At 34.1% G+C, this 20,654-nt stretch overlaps 1 protein-coding gene across 3 annotated transcripts; it reads left to right on the top strand.

Annotated features, from left to right (window-relative positions):
- Window positions 1-276: 276 nt before the first annotated feature.
- LOC132617234 (glucose-1-phosphate adenylyltransferase large subunit 2, chloroplastic/amyloplastic) lies at window positions 277-5,845 on the top strand. 3 transcript variants are annotated; one of them, XM_060332195.1, is made up of 15 exons: window positions 278-490; window positions 877-1,196; window positions 1,278-1,406; window positions 1,987-2,160; window positions 2,420-2,512; window positions 2,585-2,668; window positions 2,755-2,810; window positions 3,502-3,595; window positions 3,735-3,923; window positions 4,007-4,087; window positions 4,306-4,392; window positions 4,483-4,587; window positions 5,003-5,109; window positions 5,339-5,399; window positions 5,475-5,845. In XM_060332195.1, exons 2-15 carry the CDS (start codon window positions 969-971, stop codon window positions 5,574-5,576), a joined length of 1,590 nt encoding a protein of 529 aa, XP_060188178.1. In that variant the 5' UTR covers window positions 278-490; window positions 877-968; the 3' UTR covers window positions 5,577-5,845. The 3 variants fall into 3 exon arrangements, with proteins under 3 accessions (XP_060188177.1, XP_060188178.1, XP_060188179.1); XM_060332196.1 differs by having other exon boundaries at window positions 279-490; window positions 3,738-3,923; XM_060332194.1 differs by having other exon boundaries at window positions 277-490; window positions 3,738-3,923; window positions 5,339-5,845.
- The last annotated feature ends 14,809 nt before the right edge of the window (window positions 5,846-20,654 follow it).

A 20,654-nucleotide genomic window follows, 5' to 3' on the forward strand; every position in this document is an offset into this window, starting at 1 on the left:
TTGGCAACGACCATTTTTGCAAATGGACCGTTGCCAACGGTCCATTAACGGTCAGAAGCCCAACTAACGACTGTAATTTTTTTTTTAATTTCACCGGTTTTAACCAGTTTAACCGGTCCGGTTCCGATTTTACCGGTTCCGGTTTCAAAAAAATGAAAACCGGACCGATAAAGAATTAACGGTTAACCGGAACCGGTTCTACCGGTTCCGGTTACCGGTTCAACCGAACCGGTTGACGGGTTTACTTTTAAGTAACACGTGGAGTGTTAAAATTATGAAGGAGAGACACATTTCACGTTAATATGTTGGACTCTGCAAATTTCAAGAGTCAAGAGACCTTGGAACTCCACCCCTATTATGTGCAACAAAACTCTAACCTAGTTACTTATTACTAATTCTTGTTAACTCATATGATAGTGTCATATTATTCTTCCTTCAATTCAAGAAACTTTTTGAGAAAACAATTGGGTGTTTGAAAAGCTGACTTCAGGTAGTGAGAGCAAGCTGATTTGTTTTTTTTTTTTTTTAATTTCTAGTACTATAGTATAGATTCTTGGAAAAGTTATTATGATCGGAGTGTTTTTGGATCTAGTTTAATACTGCTCATAGTAAAAATGGTTAAAAAATTATTTCATTTGCTAAGATTTTGTTAATGTGATGTGGGTTTTATTTAGTTTGATGATTATAGTCTTGCATTTTATTCTGTTTGGTTAATCTATTTGATATTTTCGGGTTGCATGTTAAAGGTACAGGAATCTTCTGTGTAAAGTAGGAACCTTTTTTGCTTCTTTGTAAATTGTTTTTAGCACTTTCTGTCTCAAGTTGGAATCTTTTAGGAAAAAGCACTATTCTAATATGCTTCTTTATGTCCTGTAGTTCTTGGGATTCTTGCACTATAAACACTGCATTCTTTTGGTGAATGAGGAGTGGTGTGTAATTGGTAGTGAAAGTGAGCGAGTATTACAGCAATGGATATGTTGATGTTGTGTGCTAATATGAATGGCACTGCACAATTAGTGGCAATTAGCAAGGGTATAAGTAACCAAGATAGTGCATTTTGGGGAGTGAAGATTAACAAGGGGTTTGGCGTTCGCTTTCGGTCTTGCAAGAGCTTTAGAACTCAAGAAAGGGGTAGAAAAGTTAAGAGTGGTGTTGCCTTTTCTGTTCTAACCCGTGATATAAACAAAGAGCTTGTGGTAAGTATAGGTGATTCATAGAAGTAAAGTTAATTGATACATGTAAGAAGATTAATTTGTGTTGTTTATGTTGGTTTTTAGTCATTTGAAGAAGCAATGTTTGAGGAGGAGCATCCAAAGGCAGACCCGAAAACTGTTGCCTCAGTCATTCTAGGTGGCGGTGCGGGAACTCGTCTTTTTCCTCTTACTAGCAGAAGAGCTAAACCAGCTGTAAGAATTACAACACACACACACACACACATATATATATATATGTATATATATCTGCTCTCTTTTAAGTATTTGCTTGAATCTTTTGTTTCGGTTATTGGACTGTTTTCGCTATTGTTATGGTTCTTTTTATCTGAATGCTTTGTTCTGCTTTTCTTATTAGTTGCCATGTTTTCTGCACTGCCGCATTTCCATTTTCATAGCTACTTTTGTTTCCGACACTTGAGCCAAGGGTCTTTCGGAAACACCCTCTCTACCTCCACGAGGTACGGGTAACACTCTACCCTCCCCAAACCCCACTCTGTGGGATTAAACTGGATATGTTGTTGTTGTTGTTGTTATTGTTGCTTGAATCTTTTGAGATTGACAAGATGTCCTAACTCCAATTTAAAAGAACTTCAGTCTAAAAAATTGTAGTGGTCCTAATTCCAATTCAGCTGGATTTTTGAGAACTAAAGAAGGGAGTGGATCAGCTAAGTGTGGAGTTGCCTTCTCTGTTTGAACGTAGCTTAGATGTGAGGCTATGTCATCTCTATTGGTTTTTAATTGAAATTCTTTGACAATTGGATTTGTTCTTCAGGTTCCAATTGGTGGTTGTTACAGGCTAATTGATGTACCAATGAGTAACTGCATCAACAGTGGCATACGGAAAATTTTCATCTTAACACAGTTCAATTCCTTTTCCCTCAATCGTCACCTTGCTCGCACGTATGATTTTGGAAATGGAGTGGGTTTTGGAGATGGATTTGTGGAGGTAAGATCATTCTGGTTACTTTAAGTTCTTAGTCGGAGTTGCTCTTTTAAGCTACATATATTTGACAATGAAATTTAATCATATCAGTTTAAGAAAAACCTTCATAAGATGCTTGATGAGTGTCTATGTTGTAAAAGCATTGTTTATTTCCTCTCCTCTGGCTCCTTGGATCCATGGGGAGGTTGAACAACCTAAAAACAGGGAAGATAAAAGAAATGTGTCGTGGACAGATAAAACAAAAGTTTTTTCTCAAATGCAGGTTTTAGCTGCAACCCAGACTCAAGGGGATGCAGGGAAAATGTGGTTCCAAGGCACTGCTGATGCTGTGCGGCAATTTACATGGGTATTTGAGGTATGCGGTTAAGATCTGTCATTGATAAAGCTCCTAGGAAAAATGCTGACCTTTTTACGAACGATGACATAGAATGAGAAGAACAAAAATGTCGAGCACATATTGATTTTGTCTGGTGACCATCTTTATCGAATGGACTACATGGACTTTGTTCAGGTATGAGAAAATTGTGGCAATAATTGCTTAGTAGGCCAACCCTATGTTCATATATTTTGCTTAATGAAGATAATTTGTTCTTGCAGAAGCATATTGACACAAATGCTGATATTACAGTTTCATGTGTTCCAATGGATGATGGGTATGAAATTGATCTTTCTTCTGAATTGATAGCTTATATCATGTGAAACTAAATCCTATTTGTGTTGCTTTATGTGTTCCTGATTCTTTGAAAGGTTCTTACTCATATTGTTCGGAGTGGCAGATGGTGGCCACAGTTCCGAATATGTTTAAGGCATATTGAAAACTGAAGTGCACTTTTTATCAGATATATCAATCTACAGATAATTGCAAAAGGCCCGTTTATCATGATTATTTTAATCCTCAATACGATTTTGGCACAGACAAGGAAAGAAAATAAGAGAAAGAAAATGAGAGTTGTCGGAAGCTTGAAATCCTTTTTAGTTTAACTATTTAGGTGGATCCAGTATCTTTTCTGTCACGGATAGATAGTAATAATCTTGATGCATTTTCCCATCTAACATCCTTATTAACTTCAAGGAACCAGCACTTATTAATGTCCACTGAAAGCTCTGGAAGCATATAGAGTTACAATTTGCAGTTTCCCTTAAGTTTATTTCTGTTTTGATTTCTAAAAAAAAAAAAAAAAGAAGCCTATTTTGAGCTCCCTAACTTATATATCTCTTTCAGATTTCAGTCATATTGTCTATCTTGAATGCACTATAAGGTCTAACGAACCTTTTAAGCTCTATCTAGGAGTTAATCAAGACCTTTCTCTCTCTCTTACCTCCCTCCATCCTCTCTTTTGGCAGTCGAGCTTCAGATTTTGGATTGATGAAAATTGATGAAACGGGACGTATCATCCAATTTGCTGAGAAACCAAAAGGCCCTGCTTTGAAGGCAATGGTATATATATTTGGACTTCCACACCTGGAACTTTGTAAACTCTTTCTGAACTGGAGTTAGATATTAATTAATTATCCCCTTACAGCCCCTCTTGCTTTCACATTGGTAACTTGTATTTTGCACGTCTAATATTGTATAGCAGCTAGTTGACACATCTATCCTCGGACTATCTGAGCAAGAGGCAGCCAAGTTTCCTTACATTGCATCCATGGGTGTTTATGTATTCAAAACTGATGTTTTACTAAAACTTCTCAAGTCGGCTTACCCTTCATGCAATGACTTTGGCTCTGAAATCATCCCTTCTGCTGTTAAGGATCATAATGTCCAGGTAATAGCCAACTTCTAGCCTTTCGAGTTCACAAATTTTGTTGTTCATTCTATACTTAAATTCTGACTGATCGATTTTATTAGGCATATTTGTTTAGTGATTACTGGGAGGACATTGGAACAGTGAAGTCTTTCTTTGATGCCAACTTGGCCCTCACAGAGCAGGTGAACAACTTAATGTTTGCTACCATCTGACTACTACTACTACTATCACACAAAGTAAGAGCTAGACAGTTGATGCAAGGACTCTGAAATATGGAGCAGTATTTTAAGTAATTGTGGAATGTTTGGTAGTTATGTTTCTTTTTTATTTACCATACTCTCCACCTTCAGTTATTGATTAATAACTTGCATTTTTCCTCTTTTCTCTCTGTTTTATGTAGCCTCCAAAGTTTGACTTCAATGACCCGATGACCCCATTCTACACTTCTCCTAGGTTCTTACCTCCTACAAAAGTTGACAAATGCAGGGTATGCCAGTTAACATAAACGCTTGTGGTAAAAAATTTCCAGGATTGCAAGGTACTATTAACATGTCATGTTAATACTTTTCATTGTCAGATAGTGGATGCAATAATTTCACATGGTTGCTTTCTGAGGGAATGCTCCATCCAGCACTCTATAGTTGGTGTGCGATCACGCTTAGACTATGGTGTTGAGTTTAAGGTATGTTTTCATATTCTGATTGAAAGCTTTTCTTTTCTGTTTTTAGCTGGAGAGTTCTTTCAGTTAGAGCCTGGACTAAATTAAAAACAACATCCTGCATCATCTGATGCATTCTGACAACTTAGAAAACCTATATGACATGTAAGGCACATAACAATTACCATCCATCCTGTGGATGTGCCATGAGCCCATGACACTAGGTGTAGGAAGGATGATTTATGACAGTCATGGATTCCTCCTACAGGCTACATTATTGTTTTCTGCAAATAAGCTGGTAAGATGTACTCTAGGAACGGACTTCAGCATAGTGGAGCAATAAACACAAGCATGATCTTAGTTAGCACGGAGGTTTTTTCTAAACAGCTGTTTTATTGCTCACTTGTTTATAAGCTGAATATGTCTCAACACTTCTCAGGATACCATGATGATGGGTGCAGACTATTATCAAACTGAATCTGAGATCGCTTCGCTACTAGCAGAAGGAAAGGTTCCAATAGGGGTCGGACCAAACACCAAGATACAGTAAGATGTTCTACTGAACTCAGACTCACTTCTCAGTTCTCACCCTTGTGGATTGAAAATTGACCACTCAAAATTTCATTTTGACTGACCAGCTTAAAAACTTTGAGCTCTGGTCCCACTGATTAGTCTCTCATCATTCATTCCGGTGTAGTTTACCGTTGTTTGCCTTAGCTTCACCAAGGTTACCTTTAGAGGACTTTGACATGCTTTTCTTTCTATTTTCTTGAAGAAATTGCATAATTGACAAGAATGCGAAGATAGGAAAAGATGTGGTTATTATGAACAAGGAAGTAAGTATCTTTCTTTTGAAGTGTGAAATCATCATAAAAGAGAATGCAAGTTTAACTGATGCTTGGATGATGCAGGGTGTTGAAGAAGCTGATAGGTCGGAGGAAGGATTTTACATTAGGTCCGGGATTACTGTCATAATGAAGAATGCAACCATTAAAGATGGGACAGTCGTATGAAAACTTGAAAAGTAGTCTTGCTAGTGGATCAGGTCGATCCTCAAAGGAACTAAAAGTAGGCTGGTATGGTCTAGTGGTAATAAAGTGCTACTACTAGTCACTTTTCACATTGTAAGAGCTTTACCTTTCAAGGATTTAGTACTCCTTCCTATGTAAATCGCTCCTTCCATATATGAAACTGAACATTTAGCTACCTTACAGTAACAGAACATGAAGTTGTTTACTTTCCACGTTACGTAGTGGACTAATAACATCGATCTCCAAGTGAACCTCAGTGTCTCCGTCTTGAAGTTTTCAGCTGCTGGCAGCTAGATAAGAGGTTTTTGCTCCCTCGCTTCAGTTTCGACCATTTGCAGAGGGGGGGAGTTATGTATGACAAAGCGCTATGTTGAACACCATTTGCTGGAAAATGATATTGTATATATAGGTTATAGATATTACTTTTTATACTTGTATGTTAAATCTTGAACACCTTAGAGAAATTCTTGACTGCTAGGTGATTGTTTCTGCTATTGAGGGGCTCTAACTGAATATCATCTCATAGCTACCGCTAGGGGTGTACATAGAACCGAGTTGGTTCGGATTTTTTAAGTACCAAATCAAACCAATTGCGTTGGGTTTTTAAATTTATACACCAAACCAAATTAATAAAATTCGGGTTTTTCAACCTTGGGTTTTCTCGGGTTATTCGGTCTTCTCGGGTTTTTCGGGTTTTTTTTCAAAAAAGTTTTCATATAAAACATATAATTTTTACTTCAAATATTTCTTTAGTCCTAGTAAGATTTAACTATATAATTAAGGTGTTTTTTAAAGAAATAATACAAATGTGAGATAAGTAATGACATTGTATTAGTTATAAAATTAATAAAATTAGTTAAAATAAATATTGCTAATTAATAAGCCATAAAGAAAATGACCATAATCTAAAAGTATTAAGTCAAGCTAAAATAAGTATGGCTAAGAATTAATTCATGACAAAGAAAAAAAAATAAGTTATGTATTTTCACTCTCTAAATCAATTATATAAAAAAGAATGGATATTCAACATCATTGTCATTTCTAGTGGTAGAATTGAATTTCTTTCGTTATCATTAGTGTTGGTTTCGGTTTGGACTTTATTTAAGTTACTAACATCTGTGGGATATAAAATTTATTGACATTCAAAATTTTAAGTTCAAGCTTGAAATATAATATGATAAAAGACAAAAAATTACGAAAAAATTTAAGAAATATTTATAAATTACATGACAAATAAATATTTTTATGTATAAAATATTTTAAAAAATGAATACATGTAGTGTCGGGTTGATTTGGTTCGGTTTGACTTTTTTTAGCTAAAATCAAACTAAACCAATTATGGTCGGGTTTTTTTTTTCAACACCAAACCAAGATAAACCAGACCACTAGTCAATTTTTTTCTCGATTTATCGGTTTGGTGCGATTTGTCGGTTTACTTTGTACACCCCTAGCTACCACTGCTCCACCGATGACCGATTATAACTGGCACAGTTGGGGAATGCTCGTTTTCTCGTTTAGGACAAGCAACATGTTGACTAAAAGGCTTTCCCTGCTAAATACCACAAATAAAAACTTGCCTGAACTCGTTAACATGCACTAAACCATACATTAACTTATCACGGTTAACATATTTCTTAACCGTAGTTAAATGATTAACTTTAAATAAAGACACATATCATGCTCTTATTGCTTTGCGTACTTTGTTTCTTACTCTCCAAACTTTCTCAACCTCTCTGTGAATAGGAGGGCGTAATTGCACTCTACCATTTATAAATTCAACCAATACATGGCTGACAAGTTTAACTTACATATACTTATAATTTATTACCAAATCATTTTTAATTGTTGTAGCAGAGGGAAAGGGTAAAAAATGCCCATCAAATATGGATATAGAGAAAAATTGCGCTTATTTTGACTTTGGTCTCAGATATATCCTTATCACTGGTGGATTGATCTAGATTTACCCTCAACTATAGAAAATAGAATAAATTTATCCTCCATTTGAATTTGATCCCAAATTGCACTTATTATGAATGGACTAGCTCATATTTGCCCCTCTAAATTAACACATTTTCAACTTTTTTTATTTTTGTCCATTTACAACCTATTTTATTATTAAGATGGAGTGCTACCATGCAAGACAATAATCTTAGGGAAAATTTCAAAAATATACAAGTTGGTCACTTACATTGTAAAAAAATTCTATTAGTTTTGAGGGATAAATATGAGTTAGTCCACCACTGATGAGCGTAATTTGGGATCAAGTTCAAATGGATGGCAAAATTTGTTCTGTTTTTAGGGAAAATCTGAACCAATATATTAGCGATAACGGTATTCTCGGACCAAAGTCAAAATAAAAGGCAATTTTACTCTATTTTTCATAGTTGAGGGGCATTGGCCCTTTTCCCTTTTCAAAACTACATCTCCCTTTATAAGAAAATTATCAACACCACCAAAGCATATGGTAGAGCGGATGGGGCTGCTCCACTCTTAACCAGAGGTCTCGTGTTCGAGCCCTGGGAATGAAAAAATCCTTGGTAGGGAGCGCTTCCCCCCGAATGGGACCCTACGCGGCGCGAATACCTATATAGTTGGGCTCCAATGCAGGTACCGGACACCAAGCGGAAAAAAAAAATTATCAACATTAATTGATCAAAAATTTAAATTTGATGAGTTTAATCTTTAAAATTTTACTATTACACCTATTAAAATTACGAGTCTAAATTTAATATTTATGTAAAAATTGATTGTTTATGAAAAATGTTGAGTTCCAATGAATTCGTCGGAACATACGACATATCATTTTATTATCAGGGTTTAAAAAAGAGATAACTATATTGTATGCCACCCACCAAAAAAATAGTCAATAAATGTATATTTTATGCATATAAAAATTAATATACAAAAATTATACACATTTTATACAAAATAATATATATTTAGCTAGCGAATGTAATTATATTTCGCTGCCCGATCAAATATGTAACTTTCTTAAAGAGAAAGCATTTAATTATCATATATAATTTAGTGATGGAATAATTAGCCTGTAAAATATGACCCGCTTAATTTGTAATTCAGCCTATTTTGATTCGTCCAATTCAATCTATTTAAAAATTGGGTTGATATTTAGCCCAAACTGACCAATGAGAAAAAATTTCAAAATATTTTCAAAAAGATTTTTTTTTTGTTTGTTTGATATTAATACTATATATATAAGAGGGAATGTCCAAATTTTGTAGTCCTCACGGGAGCGTTTTGATAATTTTGATTCTATGACATCAACCATTCAAGGTGTGTGTTAGCCTTTTTCTTGCCTATTCCTACTTTTTACATTCATTCTCCTTTAAGTCCATTCCTACATGCTACGTGGACTTTTGTAATTGGTACATTGTAGTATCTATTTATGAATCTTTTCTTGCCCCTTAATCCCTTCCTTTCATTTTATATTGTATTTTTAGCTTTTATATTTAGTTCAAAATAAATAATTTTTTATATAATAAAAAAGGTTCTACAACTTTATTCATATTTTTAGATAATAAATGAATTTTACATAATCAATAACCCATATTAAATTATTACTATTTAATTAAGGTAATTTAGTAAAACTAATTCTTATTTTTTAGGGGTAAGTGACTTTTTAAGGAGTGTGCCCGAGCTAAAAGCATCATATAATATGGTCCGGATGAAGTACTGGATTATCCTTTACATTATTTGTCATCATACATTTTGGTAAAGTTTAGGCAGCTTTGGAGCCACATTTTTGTTTTCAACTAGAGCATTTATTAAACTTATTAATATAATTACTCTCCCTCCCTTACAATTTATGTGACTTTTCATTTTCCAAGAGTGAATTTGACAAAACTTTGAAGCTAAATTGAATTAGATCAACTTAATTTTTAAATTAAAATTTAAATATTTAAAAATTATACAAAATTACAATAAATTGCATTTTAATTGAAAAATAATATTCTTAAGCATAAACTATGTATGAAGAACTAAACTAATTCTTGAGGTTTGTTTAATGAATTTAGTTTATTTTTCTTAATTTCGTCTAAAACTAAGCTTAAATCACCGCATTTAACTAGCATAAACTCTTGTCAAACGGAATATCTTATGAGTGAAATTAAAAGTTAATAAGTGCCAAAATAATCTATTTTTATGTAATAAATAAATTATATTCTCACAAATTAAAAAAAAATGTCAATATTTTTCAATCTATGATTTTTTTCACCGAGTCGCAATTATTTTACATAATTTAAATCATGATATTTTGCATAATCTCGTGTCGCTTGTGTCCCTTTGATTTTTTATAATTCTTTTGCCAAACTTTCTTCCCCATAAATAATCTATTATTTAAAATTTATCTAATTAGGTGACTAAGTAGACATTTGACGATAGAGTCTAAATATTTTTCATTTTATTTGAGATTCATGGAGTTGGAGTTAAAAATGAAGTTGTGTTTGGTTATATTTTTTGCAAAGAATATTTGAAATAACGTTCATGCTTGAATGTAGTTAAATACAACTTCAAAAATGAAAAGTGAATTAAAAACAGGTTATAAGTTGTTTTACGAATTTGAAATACAACTTCAAGTTGGATTTGAAATTTCATCGCCAAACACCATTTTTCAAATAAAGTGAAAAATTATTGCGGAAAAAATGTTTATATCTTGAGTAAGCCCGGGCCTCAGGTAACTAGTGTTACATATAAAAAAGTAGTAAAAAAAATAGTTTTATTAGGTACTTAAATAAATTATAAAAAATAGACAAAGAAAATTAAAACTTAGAATTGGGCATGTTGAATTAGAAGAAATTACACGGTTTGCCCTTCAAATTGGCTGGTCTTTAACTTTTACCCTTTAAAATCAGACTTATGCCTAGTAGCGTACAAGTTTTTAAGGATGAGGTATAACTTATGAGATATTATGATGCGAAAATATAAACTTATGCCCGAAAAAAAGTTGGTTGTCTTGACGGGAAAAGTTAAAAACCAGCACAAAACAGGGGAAATAGTGTAAATGACCCGTTGAATTATGACCCGTTTGTTAGCTCATTTCTATCTAATTAATTTTTTATATATAATTCGCTCATTTATCGACTTAATCCATAGTAATCCGCTCACTTATCACCCCTAAATTATATATCTTGAGTTGACATAATATAAAAACAAATTAATCTTTATCAGTAACTATTATATTATCAATCAAACAAACAAGAAATTGTATAGTTACTTGGGGGCTTTTAATTAAAGGTGACAAAAAAGTTTGAAAATTGAGTTGGGGTAACTCTAGTTTTTTTAATTGAGTAGGGGTGATAAACTTTGGATTAGTGATTATGGAGTTTTGACTTGCCCCAAAGTTATATTTTTAACACTTTGACCCCAAGCTTTGTTTTTTACACTTTGCCTCAAAGTTTTGTTTTTAACACTTTGACCCAATCCATATAAACCATAAAATACCCCCTGCCCCCCACGGCCCCCCGCCCCCACACTCCTCTCTGCCCCCAGCCCCCTACCCTGCCCCTGCCCTTGCCCCCCGCCCCCAACCCCCACAAAAAAAAATGTTTTTTTGAAAACGATTTTGAAAAGTTTTTTTTGTACCACGCACCCCCGCGCCCCACCAGCCCCCACCCTCCTAAAAAAAATTAATTTTATTTTAAAAAGTTTTTGTTTTTGGATTTTTGCACCACCCTCACCCCCATCCACCCCTCCCACCGCCCTTGACCCCACGCCCACCCCCACCCCCCACCAAAAAATATGTTTTTTTAAAAAGATTTTGAAAAGCTTTTTTTTTTTGTACCACCCACCCCCCGCTCCACCACCCCCCACCATCCAAAAAAAATATTAATTTTATTTTAAAAAAACGTTTTGAAAAGTTTTTGTTTTTGGTTTTTTGCACCATCCCCACCCCCATCCACCCCTCCCCCCGCCCTTGCCCCCCACCCTGCCACCCCCAAATCCCACCAAAAAAAATGTTTTTTTAAAAATGATTTTGAAAAGTTTTTTTTTTTTGCACCACCCACAACCTACCCTCCCAAAAAAATTAATTTAAAAAAAAAAAAGTTTTTATTTTTGAATTTTTGCCCCCCCCCCCCCCCCCCCCCCCGCGCAAAAAAAATCTTGAAAAGAATTTTTTTTTCTTTGGTTTCTTACTCCACCTACCCACCCCAGAAAAAATAATTTTGTTTAAAAAAAAAATTTTGAAAAGTTTTTATTTTTTGCACCACTCACCCCCGCCCCCCCAAAAAAAAATTCTTGAAAAGAAGTTTTGAATGAGAGAGAGAGATACCTCCTCCATATGTTGATCCTAGCAAACCTGGAAGAAGGCGGACAAAGAGGACGCGTGGAATCGGGGAATCATTGCGAACGAGGAAAAACAAATGCTTCTTATGCAAAACAGCTGGCACAAAAAATAACATGTCCAAGCCGAAATGCTCCATAGTTGTTAATTGCACTGTGTTGTAATAATAGTTATTTTTTGAAATTTTATGACATTTTAATGTTGTTCTTTTTTAGAATGATAATTTATGTTCTTGGTGTTTGTGAACTTGGTTTATATGATATGTGGATCGTGTTCAAATCACAAATGTGTGTATTCTTGTTAATAAATTGCTGAACAGTTTCCGACAAGTAATGAATATGTTGCAACAGCTCTGTAACTTGTTGGGTTTTATCCAACAAGTAACAAGACTTGTTGCAACAACTAGTATCTTGTTGGGTTTTATCCAATTGCTAAAAGATTTCCAACAAATAAGCAATCTGTTGCAACGACTGACAGGCCTTGTTGCAGCAACTAAGTTACATGTTAGGGGTTTTCCAATAAGTGGAGTGACTTGTTGCAGAAACTGGGTAACTTGTTGTGTTTATCTAACAAGAGTAAAGACCTATTCAACAACTATGTCACTTGCTGCAATAGATACTACAGTTGCTGCAATAGATACTACACTTGCTGCAATAGATATTACAGTTGTTACAACAGATACTACTTGATTCACCCATATTTAGTGATCAACAAAGAGAATCAATGATATTTAGTGATAAACAAAGGAAATCAACGATATATAGTGATCAATATATAATACGTAATCAATTTGATGGTATTTTGAGTCAGGAAAGATGATCTACTAAGTCAGTATGCACTAAATTCAATGATCATTAGAATGAATTGATGTGAACTACTTGATTCACCCACATTTAGTGATAAACAAAGGAAATCAACGATATTTAGTGATCAATGTATAATACTTAATCAATTTGATGTACTTTGAGTCAGGAAAGATGATTTACTAAGTCAGTATGCACTAAATCGCGTGATCATTAGAGTGAATTGATGTGAACTACTTGATTCACTCATATTTAGTGATAAACAAAGAAAATCAACGATATTTAGTGATCAATGTATAATACTTAATCAATTTGATGTATTTTGAGTCAGGAAAGATGATTTACTAAGTCAGTATGCACTAAATCGAGTGATCATTAGAGTGAATTGATGTGAACTGTTGACACCTAATTTTGGCTCGACGTGCTTAAAATTAACGTTTTGGGGGGGCCCTGATTCGTTAAAGAGCGCGAAATACATTTTTTTTTTACACATTTTTACATTTCTTGACAATTTATTGATGATTATCCTTATTTTAGGAATTTTATCAATTTATTGTCATTTTCCAAGAATCATTATTTTGTACATGTACAGCGTAATACTACCATTTTTGTGCAATTAATAATTGTTTCTTTTATTTTATAGCAATACATTTTCATATCTTATACATTAATAATTACATTTCATACTTACACATGTATTAATTAACTATATTTTAGTATAGTCTGTCAGTGCAGAGAAAATCAGAGCAATTAATTTTTAAACGCAGAACAAAATTCGATCAAGTCAATGTCTCGTCACCTTTTTAAAAAAGTTGACATTTGAGGTGATGGGTTGGGTTCTTGATCCATTGATTAATAAATTTTTATACATTGGTTAAAAAGATGAAATCCCCATTGAATAATAACTCAAAGATTAAAATGAGCATTGAAGGGACAAAGGGGTATGACTTTATATTTTTTGGACAATAGAAGGGGTTAGTTTGTATTATAAAGGAATAGACGGGGTTATTTTTTTTTACACAACTACACAACATTTACATTTTCAGATTTGGCCTATTCAAAACCTAATACTACATCATTTCTCTTCCTTCCTCCACTTCTCTTCCAGCCGCCGCCGCCGCCGCCACGCCGGAGCTCGGAGCTCCGGCGACGCACCAAACCACCACCACACACCGACAAGCCTCCACACCTCCACCACTTCGTCTCATCTTCTCTCACCACGTCATCCCTCTCTCTGGCCATTAACGCCACCACCACGCCGCCTTTCCCCATTTTCCCCTTTCGACCACCACCCTCACTGCCACCGGATCTACCGGCACAATACCACGAACCAAACGACCCCCCAAACAGCCCCCTTTTTTTTGCCTTCTTCACTGCTCCGGCGAGGAGCTTTATGCTCCGGTTCACCGGAGCAGCCAGCCGCGAAACAGCCCCCCCCCCCCCCCCCCCCACACACACACACACACACACACACACACGCACTGTTTGCTTCTCTCTACCTTGAAGCCTTTAACGCGCGCACACACAGACAATCAATCTCTCTCTCTCTCTGCTCCAAAATACATGATTGGGCACACACAAGTTTTTGCTACTACCAGTGTCTAAAGAAACCCAATTCCATTTATAAATACAAAATCTATAATTGTTGCTCAAGTATAATACAACTTTAATACTGCATTGATGCGATGCTACTGCTTTTGGTGCTTTGTCCATGAAGTTTTTCCCATTTTATTTTTACAATATTTTGGTATCGTTTTGCTGGTTTACTTATGTCGGATGAAACTGATTTGAGAAAAAAATAGTACTACACCCAATTGGCCGATGAAGAATTTTTCGTCGATTTTCAAGGCCTCCCATGTACAAAAGGCGGGTTTTTTTTATTTTAAGTTTATTCATTATTTCTTTAATTCATCCGATAGGTATTTATTCTCTTACTAACATTTTTACTAAGTGTTAATATAGGTACCCGGAGATACATCCCGAAGACGACACTCGGAAGGAACTCGAAGACTTCATCGAATCACTGTTTGTATTTACTTTCCGCATTTTATATAACTGTACAAAACATAAACTCATAGTATAGTGGAAACTTTATTTTTGGAATGACGGGTTGATATATTTATTTACTTGTCGCCTTATTTGTTAAACTTAAAATTGTCATTCGCTTTAGGCAAGACTTAGGCCGTCAATACTTTCATAACTGTATTAAATTGACTTGGTATAAATACTTTGTTAAATAAATTCACACTTTTGACGTTTAGGCAAAAAATACTAGTCCATCCTTTATTTTATATTATTTATACACTCTTAATACAACTTACATTTTATATTATTTCGTGTACACTAATACATATTTTAATTAAGTTAAATTCACATTTTGACGCTAGGAAAATATTAAGTCTTCTATTCATAAATCTTTTATTCTTTAGAGGCATTACACATTTTCACTAATTTTTTATCCACAATCCCTTATACTTATTTTTTACCAATACTTTTTACAATTATTTTGTTCCTTATTCTTTTGATAGGATATTTATTAAACAAACACTCTTTTTAACTAAACGGTAGAAACAAGTCAAATAAACTTTACTTTTCTGGATAATTTTGCTATATAAACTCTTTACACTAATGAATATTCGTAGATTATTTTTTACATTCTTTATGGACTAATATACCTATTTATACAATTCTTTAGTCATTTTATGTTCGATATACACTCTTTTATTCTTGAAAATACATTCTTTATTTATTTAATATCCATACATTCTTACATAACACACATTTTTTATATCCTTGATATATTTATTTTTTACATAGTCTTACATTTTTTTTTATATTCTTAATATAGTTACACATTCTTTACACTAACATATATATATACTATTTGTACTAACAGATATACTTTTATACTTACGAGGTACATTCTCTTTATACTCTTTTATATATTCTTTTTTACTATATATTCTTTATGAATACTTGATACTTGATATAAATACATTTTTATACACTGTATATACTTAGTATATTATCACTTAGTGTAGCTTTTCATGAAGTCATAACATTTTGAAAACAGGTAATAATAATGATAAACAGATAGATAATCCCCCCCTTGTGTTCAGTTAAATTAAGTTTAAGGACTGTCTCCGGACAGGCTCTGAGGGATGCTTAATACCTTCCCCTTGGGGTAAATAAAACCCTTATCTAGAATCTTATAGGTTTCGTGGACTAAAATGAAGTAGACACACAAGTACATATAGGTTTCCTGATTTTCCTAAAAAATAAGGTGGCGACTCTAACCCTTTTATACTAGTTAGAAGAACCGGGAAGTTGCAAACTATATTGGACCCCGTTCAAAATAGGGTGTAACATGAACTACTTGATTCACCCATATTTAGTGATAAACAAAGGAAATCAACGATATTTAATGATCAATGTATAATACTTAATCAATTTGATGTATTTTAAGTTAGGAAAGATGATCCACTAAGTCAGTATGCACTAAATCGAGTGATCATTAGAGTGAATTGATGTGAACTACTTGATTCACCCATATTTAGTGATAAACAAAGGAAATTAAAGATATTTAGTGATGAATATATATATCTACTAACATCCTTAATGGATTAGATAGTAATTTCATGGATTAGATGGACAATTCTAAGTGTATTCTTCCTAAATCGAGTGATTATTAGAGTGATTTGATGTGAAGCACTTAATTCGACCATATTTAGTGATAAAAAAATGAATTCAATGTTATTTAGTATAAACAAAGGAGTTCAATGTGATCAATATCGTGAATATGTTGCAACAATGGAGGAGTTGTTGCAACATATGAGATATCTACTGCAACATATGAGTAAGTTGTTGCAACATATGAGATACCTGCTACAACATATGAGTAAGTTGTTGCAGTAATTCAAACAAGGTGAGTAATCTGTTGCAATAACTACGCAACTTGCTTAAACATCTGATCCATCTGTTGAAACAGATTAATAGCTTGTTGCAACTTCTTTAACAAATGTATGATCTGTTGCAATAATTAACTCATCTGTTGCGATATATTTTTTAGTTTTTGCAATAATTTAAGCAATTGTTTGATTTTTTTCCAACAAGGTGAGTAATTTGTTGCAACAACTAAGCAACTTGTTTAAAAAGATTAATAGCTTGTTGAAACAGATTAGTAACTTGTTGAAACAAATTAGTAGCTTGTTGCAACTTCTTCTTCAAAATTGTATGCATCTGTTGCAACAATTAGTAAGCAAAATAAATAAGTTCATAAACAAAAATTGTTCAACAACCACCTTAGCTCCAAATACCACAACTAATCAAAATAAATAAGTTCATAAACATCATTCACAAATAACATAAAGGACAAAAAAAAAAAAAAAAAAACAGAAATTGTTAAACAACCACCTTGGCTCCAAATACCACAACTTAAGTATTAATTTGTTCAGTAATTGCCTTCTGGGGTGTAGCAGATTTCCTTGATCTACTCCATCTCCTTCATTTCCATCATTAGTTTCTTCATCTTCTAGTTCTTCTTCACTTTCTTCATTTGTATCTACTGCTTCTTGGCTCTGTTCTTCATCTATTTCTGAGGATTGATTGTCAGTTTGGCTATCAATTAGACTATATCTTTCCTCAACATTTGTTGATTCATAAATAGATTGTCTACTTGTTGCAACAACTACAAATCTGTTGGATATCTTCTACAAACAGAACCAAATAACTGAAGCTATGTCCAAAAGATTTGTAGTTGTCGCAACAGATTGTCTACTTGTTGCAACAAGTGTAGAACTTGTTGCAACAACTACAAATCTGTAGGATATCTTCTACAAACAGAACCAAATAACTGAAGCTATGTCCAACAGATTTGTAGTTGTCGCAACAAATTGTCTACTTGTTGCAACAAGTGTAGAACTTGTTGCAGCAACTACAAATCTGTAGGATATCTTCTACAAACAGAACCAAATAACTGAAGTTATGTCCAACAGATTTGTAGTTGTTGCAACAGATTGTCTACTTGTTACAACAAGCGTAGAGCTTGTTGCAACAACTACAAATCTGTTGGATATCTTCTACAAACAGAAACAAATGATTGAAGCTATGTGTAACAGATTAGTGAGTCATTGCAACAGATTGTCTACTTGTTGCAAAAAGTGTAGAACTTGTTGCAACAACTACAAATCTATTGGTTATCTTCTACAAACAGAACCAGATAAATACCAGGACAAGAACAAAAAAAACTATATGTTGGATATATTTTTCTAAATCCTGAACCATACCAGGACAACAACAGAAAAACCATCTATTTCACTACAAACACACAACAACAACAACCTGGATTTTATCCAAACTTTTCCTAAACCCAAAAAAATAATAATTCAAAACTTCCTTACAAGATTTTTTTTTTAGAGTGGGTGGGGGGTGCAAAAAACCAAAAATAAAAACTTTTCAAAACTTTTTTTTAAAATTTTTTTTTTGGGTGGGTGGGGAAGTAAGAAACCAAAAAAAAAAAAAATTCAAAACTTCTTTTCAAGAAAAATCATTTTTTTGGGTGGGGGTGGTACAAAAAAAACAAAAACAAAAACTTTGCAAAACTTCTTTTTTGGAAGGATGGTGGGTGCAAAAAAATAAAAAGAAATTTTTTTCTAAACTTTTTTTAATTTTTTTTGTGGGGGGGGGGGGGGGGGCGGCGAGGGGGTGAGGGGTGGGAGGAGGAGGAGTGGGGGCTGTTAAAAAAAATCAAAACTTAAAAAAAAAAAAAATTAGGGGGGGGGGGGGCAGGGGGTGGGAGGACGAGGAGGGGGGTGGCTGGTGAAAAAAACAAATAAAAAAATGTAAAACTTTTTTTTTAAAAAAATTGTTGGGGGGGGGGGGGGGAGGGGTGGGAGGAGGAGGAGGAGGGGGCTGGTACAAAAGCAAATAAAAAATATCAAAACTTAAAAAAAAATATTTAGGGCCTGGGGGGGGGGAGGGGTGGGAGGAGGAGAAGGAGGAGGAGGGGCCGATGAAAAAGCAAATAAAAAATATCAAAACTTGTTTTTTTTAAAAAAATTAGGGGGTGGGGCGGGAGGAGGGGTCGGAGGAGTAGATGGGGTGCTGATAGGTTTTTTTGAGATTAAGTTGGGATCTTTTTGTATTTTGTAAAAAATTAAGAAGTTTTAAAAATTATAATTCAATCCTATTTAACTTAATTATATTTTTAAGACCAATTTAACCTTGACTGGTCAAACTTGTCACCGTTAAAAATTAGTAGAGTTATTTGTCACCGTAAGTTAAATCTTCCTACTTACTTACTTGCTCGAATTCACTTGTTTTACATCACACGTTCTTAGAGTGGGAGCGAGCATTTTTTAACTAAGAAGACCGCTTCCATTTCCAGTCGGTTTCAACATTCTGAGGAAACGTCGATCGTTAAGTTAGTGGGCGATCAGAAATCGGTAATTCTCTCAACTGCCACAATCTCAGGTATCTTCCTGCTTATTAACACTTCCTTATACTAATTATTATTTCATGGTTATCAACCTTCTTTTTCACTCTTTATTGGCATTTCCTTAATCTGTTGACGCCTGATTGCTTAACTACAAGTGGAAATTTAACATTTTCCAATACTATGAGTTAATATTCAAAAACCCACCTGAATACAACCCACTTATCAGTTGTTCCGTTTTCCTACATGAATTATCCCCGTCTGTGTATATAAACACACCTCGAAGCCGGTTAGGCCAACTATTTATTGTTCCCTTTTCTTTCCCGGAACTATCATCATCTACTCAATTAGGTGTGTGTTTTAATAGTACATAGATGGTGATAGTTCAGGTAGGAAGAGGGAATAGTGGTGATAGTTCATGTAGGAAAAAGGACAACTAATCGTTGGGGTGTGAAACTTGCGAAAAAATGATAGTTCTGGTGTATTTTTTACCATTATCTCTTATTTTTATCCATGTTATAGTGTTGAACAATCGAACTATGTAAGTCTATATCCCAGTTTATTAATCATGAATTTAGAGCTATCTTTAACATTACTTGGTCAAAAACCAATCTAACAAGGATGTTATCTTTTTCCTGTTGTTACTTTTTTATTTTTAAAACAAAATTGGGTGGGGGGTGGTCCTGGAGAGGGGAAGATAAAAAAGGGGTGGACCTTTGGTTGTATTAGAACACTGCGTCTATATGATGCAAGTGAAATTGCAACTACTGGACTGCATTAGTAATCCTGTAAAGACGCTGTTAAACAACAACAACATACCCAGTGTAATCCCGCAAGTGGGGTTTTGGGGGAGTAGGATTGTACGCTGACCTTACCTCCACCTTTGCGGGGTAGTATAAAGACGCTGCTGAAATTGACTTAAAAAGAATATGTTGGATATTCAGTTCTTATTGGTAATGCCCAGTTCTAGTGGGTATAACCCAATGCCTAAGAGACCGCAATTCTAACTGCATAGTTTACTAGTTCGAATATGGCCCAATTGGGTTTTCCTTCTTCTCTATTAACTGGTAAAAATATTTTTTTTTGAGAAGGTAACATATTTTTTTATTAAATATGTTTATTAATAATAAACTACACAAAGGGTGCGTAGTCTCCCATAATTACAAGAGAAATAAAGGGAAAAACTACTCCTAATCGTTTTTCTTCTCACAAGGATTCTGATACATCAAAAATAGATTCATGATCTTCTAAAAATTCTTGTTTACACCAAAAATAGAACAAGCCTAGGTATTCCATTTTCAGTTACTGGATGTTAATGGACTTGTCTTCGAAACATCTTTGAATTTTTATCGTCCACCAATTGTAAGCAGGGATAATCCTCCATCTCTTTCTGACTAAAAGAGATACCCTCTCTGTCTAGCATGTTAGAACCTCAAGTGTTCTCATTGGCATAGCCCACTTGATACCTCTCAAATTAATGAATATTCTCCAAAACTGACCTGTCCAGTTACAATTGAAAAAAAGAT

The sequence above is a fragment of the Lycium barbarum genome, chromosome 11 (assembly GCF_019175385.1).
Source record: "Lycium barbarum isolate Lr01 chromosome 11, ASM1917538v2, whole genome shotgun sequence".
NCBI lineage: Eukaryota > Viridiplantae > Streptophyta > Magnoliopsida > Solanales > Solanaceae > Lycium > Lycium barbarum.

Bases quoted from the DNA above. Each gene is read 5' to 3' on its own strand.
- LOC132617234 (XM_060332194.1), top strand. From the start codon at position 969: ATGGATATGTTGATGTTGTGTGCTAATATGAATGGCACTGCACAATTA. The intron at 1,197-1,277 runs GTAAGTATAGGT...GTTGGTTTTTAG, and splicing joins ATATAAACAAAGAGCTTGTG to TCATTTGAAGAAGCAATGTT. The intron at 5,110-5,338 runs GTAAGATGTTCT...ATTTTCTTGAAG, and splicing joins GGACCAAACACCAAGATACA to AAATTGCATAATTGACAAGA.